The sequence below is a fragment of the Miscanthus floridulus genome, unplaced genomic scaffold (genome assembly GCF_019320115.1).
Source record: "Miscanthus floridulus cultivar M001 unplaced genomic scaffold, ASM1932011v1 os_1658_1_2, whole genome shotgun sequence".
In the NCBI taxonomy this organism is placed as follows: Eukaryota; Viridiplantae; Streptophyta; class Magnoliopsida; order Poales; family Poaceae; genus Miscanthus; species Miscanthus floridulus.
The window spans coordinates 40,593-44,912 of record NW_027097838.1 but is presented as its reverse complement, the minus strand read 5'-3'; the positions used below and the strand labels follow the sequence as shown (position 1 = coordinate 44,912).

The 4,320-nt window shown below is 42.8% G+C and overlaps 1 protein-coding gene across 5 annotated transcripts; it reads left to right on the top strand.

Moving 5' to 3' along the window:
* The first annotated feature begins 279 nt into the window (after positions 1–279).
* Positions 280–3,707, top strand: LOC136534196 (probable E3 ubiquitin-protein ligase RHB1A). 5 transcript variants are annotated; one of them, XM_066526660.1, is made up of 6 exons: positions 280–430; positions 1,405–1,545; positions 2,001–2,175; positions 2,258–2,392; positions 3,064–3,173; positions 3,358–3,707. In XM_066526660.1, exons 2-6 carry the CDS (start codon positions 1,480–1,482, stop codon positions 3,385–3,387), a joined length of 516 nt encoding a protein of 171 aa, XP_066382757.1. In that variant the 5' UTR covers positions 280–430; positions 1,405–1,479; the 3' UTR covers positions 3,388–3,707. The 5 variants fall into 5 exon arrangements, with proteins under 5 accessions (XP_066382757.1, XP_066382759.1, XP_066382755.1 ...); XM_066526658.1 differs by having other exon boundaries at positions 293–467; XM_066526659.1 differs by having other exon boundaries at positions 293–467; positions 1,385–1,545.
* The last annotated feature ends 613 nt before the right edge of the window (positions 3,708–4,320 follow it).

Genomic DNA, 4,320 nt, shown 5'->3' with positions numbered 1-4,320 from the left:
TTCCCTTTCCGTTCTCACGGGGGAGGGAGATAAAATAAAATACTACCAGTACCCTTTCCTTTTTCCCCCCGAAAAAGAAAAAAAAAGGGGGCAAGGTTCAAGTACACAGAGGAATACCATTCCTTCCAGCGGAAGAAAGCAACTGACATGTGGGGTCCGAGGGCAGCTAGGCCCACAGCTCGCGAGGAGGAGGTAGCTGCAGCTCGGGTGGGAAAAAAAGGCATCTTCTTTAGCCATCGTCCGTCTCCCTCCACTCAGGCGGGTCCATTCTTCCAGAAAACCCCCTCCGGATCCCTGGAATCACGGAGCAGGAGTCCTCTCTCTCTCCAGAGGGAGGAGGAGGGAGAGAGGCGGAAGAGCAGAGCAAGCACCAAGCAGCAGAGGCGACGCGACAGGGGGAGGGAGCCCAGGAGGTCTCGCGACTCCCGAGGTGATCGTCGAAATCCCCCAGCCGTAATTCGTCCCCGGTACCGACTAATCTCCCGCTCCCGCTCCCGCTTCCGGTTCGATCCCCTGCTGCTGCGGGCTGCTTGCTAGCGCTTTAATCTCGTGGTGGGCTGTTCCAGCTGGTAGTTCGAGCACTCTCTTGCTTCGCTTCGCTTCGCTCCCTGCCGCGCTGCGTAAAGCCTTCGCCTTGCACCGGCGATTGTCTCCGACGCGATTGCATCTGGTTTCCCTTGTGGGTTCTGCGTAGATACATAGATAGATATTTTGCGTTGGCAACTTGGCGCAGATATTTCCGTGTCCAATTACGGGGTGGTTCTGGCGCTAGTGGTGAGGAAAGTCATTAGGGGCTGGCCGCCTGATTGCTGACCTTATGAAAAAGAAGTTTCTCGTGTTAAATCTGCTAGGACGCTTGATTCTTTTATTGTTGTTGTTACTGTGATTCATGGCCTTAGTAGGATGTCCCCAATCATTATTGAACTGTCGAGTCTGAACGGGTTAAAATCTCATGAAAGTAATGATGCCAATCGTGACAGCATAGCTAGGAGCCATTGCACTGCTCTGTGTCGCTGTGTGAACCAACAAATCTGGGTTGTCTACAGCCACTAGGATGTTTGTTCGCTAAAAATTTGCTGAGTTTTCACCGGATGTAATTCAATTTCCATGGGTTTCGGTCAAAAGTTCCTGCCTTGTATGGTACATCTGTATCACATCACGGGGCCTAATAGCGTGACCACTGATTATTGTGGTTCCTACTCCTGTAAACAGATACTATCACTGGACTGCATAGAAGCCCGTTGCTAAAGTCAGACTAGGCCGCAGTTTAATCTGTGATATTAATAATCATTTCCATGACAGTACTACTTAGATATTGTTGCATGTTAAGCTCTCTCTGCACCATTTATATTTATCACATGATTTCCAATCCTTCTTGCATCAGCAAAAGGTTTCTCTTTGCAGGGATATGAACAACGGAACTTTGGGTTTTAACGAAGCTAGAGGATAGTTTGGAGTAAGCATTTCATTCAGGATACTATGGGTGCCTGCTGCTGCTGTTCATCAAGGGCATCTGAGTCAGATAGAGCACCAGTGCATATCTATGTATGTGTAACCTGCTTTTTCTTACTTTTCATGTCAAAAGATTCCCTCAATTCTCAGCAAGTATTTTTGTCACCCTTACCCTTAACTGCAACGGTAACCTGGTTTCTACCATGTCTCACAAGTCACAATGCTAGAAGTTGAACAGCTGTGTCTGAATAGAAGTTTTGATGCAACAGAAGGAATTATAGCTGTATCTGTATAGAAGATTTGATGCAACAGAAGGAATTATTTTACTTGTGATGTGAATCTCCCTGTTGTTCTTATCAGTCCTTGGTAATCAGAAATACAAACCATGCCAATATCACAGTTGCTTTAATATACCTTATGTGATGGTCACTTCCATATGCATAAAAGGGAGAAAGAAAAGAACATGACTGAAGCTGACTCAGCACTAGCTTTGTGTTTGCATCTAATCTTTTGTGCTGCAAAATTAACTTTCCTTTTGCATTATTCAGCATCGACAAAATCCTGAGGAGCATGAACCCCAGTCTTCAGCTGTTGGTGGACCATCTCCAACTCCTGCTATAGTTGCAGTTGACACAAATCTTGATGCATCCTCTCTTGACACTTACCGAGCACCACCTGCACCTTTGCCTTATGATGTTTGCTTTGCAGTTGCACAAAATCCTGGTAAAGAAAATATTTGACTAGCTGTGAGCATGATTGGTGATAATCAACCTCTAATGATTACTGATTTCAAATTCATGTGTAGATTTGGAGAAGTCAGACATTAAAATCAAAACTGACGGGCAGCAGTCCCCAAAAGTGGATGAATTTGAGTCATGCGAAAAAGGTGCCCCTGAGGATAAGGCTGATGAGGAGGATGTTTGTCCAATCTGTCTTGAAGGTTTGTTTCTTATGATCATGGGAACAGCAACTTTTTACATTGACATGCCAGGATTAGAGCTGAAATACTGTATTGTTGAATAGTATCTTTACCCGGTCACTTTTTAACTTGTGGAACTTGATTCACATGTACTACTGAAATACCGTATTGTTGAATAGTATCTTTACTTGGTCACTTTTTTACTTGTGGAACTTGATTCACATGTACTCACTACTTTTACTATAGTCCTGCATTCTTCTTGTTACTAGGCTTAAGAATTTTGGAATGCTAGTGGTCCTTTCAGTTGAAATATAAGTAAATTACTATTCTTAACTCTCATCTGTGGATATGCATTCAGTTGGATGAGACATGAAGTGAATTGCATTTCTGAACTAGGTCGTTAAACAACTGCTGCTGCTGTGAATTGTCTTTTATAGATTGTAATATGTATTTCCATCATTTCTTAATGTATTTGCATTCTCGGCATGTATGATATGCTCTAGCAGTTCAGTAGTTGGTAGATGCATATATAATGGAACCAATGCAAATGGCTTGGTACCTGTTGAAATTCTTTGTTCATTCTGTCGCCTGTTATGAATGGTGATTTGGACTGATGCATCAGCTGATGATGCCATTCTGAATTTTCCAAACCAGAAGACTTCACTTATAAGCTGTGTCTGCCCTTCCACTAGAATATGATGAAGAAAATCCCCGTTCCGTGACCAAATGCGAGCATCATTTCCATCTGTGTTGCATACTTGAATGGATGGAGAGGAGCGAGACATGCCCAGTTTGTGACCAGGTTAGCACAGCAATTTAATTCAGTGGAAGGACACTGCTACGGCAGTAAATTAAATGGATGCTTTTCTGTCGTCGTTTCCTGTAGATAGGGTTTCAGTTGAGACACGCAGCCACAGCAGAATAGATTATTTGCTTTTTTTTTTTTCTTTCCTTCTAAATGCTTGATATGTAACTGTCTCTTGCAGGTAACTCTGATAGATGAGATGTACGCATAGCATTGTTGACCGTGGTGGATCCATTCTTGGTGGCCCTGCAGCGGGGGTGCCGGTTGAGTTGGCTTGACGCTAGGATTCTTTGGTGGGGGAAGTAAAAGCAGCAACTACTCTGCTCTTTGATTTTGTTCAATTCTGGTCTGGTCTGGACGTCTGATGGAGATGCTAGTTGGTTGTGTTTTGGTAAAAATAATTTATAGAAGAAAAAATGACATGAAATGTGCTAGAGTCGTCTTTACCTGTGGAGCCTTGCTGTTTATAAATGACGGCAGAAGGGTTACAGAAAGTGCTTGTTAAAGGTGAAAACCCTGAGATTTGCTGCCTGGTTTCCTCTTGCTTGGTTTGTTCTGAATTTGCGGTGTGCGTGTGTTCTTCCTTTTTCGAAGATGTGGACAAAGAAGAAAATATTGAGGATTAATAAGAAGAGTCAATACAGCCTAGCTATGGCAAAGAATGTCAACTAAGAAAACAATATCATGAATTGTTATCCTCGTATGAAATATGGCAACCTGAAGATGTGGACAACAAAGAAAATATTGAGGATTAATAAGAAGAGTCAATACAGCCTTAGTTCAATAACAATATATATGTTTTACAAGAAATATGTTTCCTGTGTTGATAAAGTGTTATCACCAATTCGATCCGGGGTAGATAATACTACATGCCATAATTCTTGGATTGATCATTTAGGCGTGGAGGACCATACCCAGGAAATCCAAAAATACACGTGAAGATAACACGTGACAGAGGACAGCGCAAAAGCATTATACAGTGACTCTACTATAGCCAGGACAATTATTGAGGACCGCAACACCGTCCAGCTGTCTAGGCAACAGTGGCCCTGTTCGCTTCTCTTATAATCCATCTTTTTTGGCTTATTTTTTTTTAGCCAGAACAGTGTTTTCTATCATAACAAATCAGTAGGAACAGTGTTTG

Bases quoted from the DNA above. Each gene is read 5' to 3' on its own strand.
- LOC136534196 (XM_066526660.1), top strand. From the start codon at position 1,480: ATGGGTGCCTGCTGCTGCTGTTCATCAAGGGCATCTGAGTCAGATAGA. The intron at 1,546-2,000 runs GTATGTGTAACC...TGCATTATTCAG, and splicing joins GAGCACCAGTGCATATCTAT to CATCGACAAAATCCTGAGGA. The intron at 3,174-3,357 runs GTTAGCACAGCA...TGTCTCTTGCAG, and splicing joins CATGCCCAGTTTGTGACCAG to GTAACTCTGATAGATGAGAT.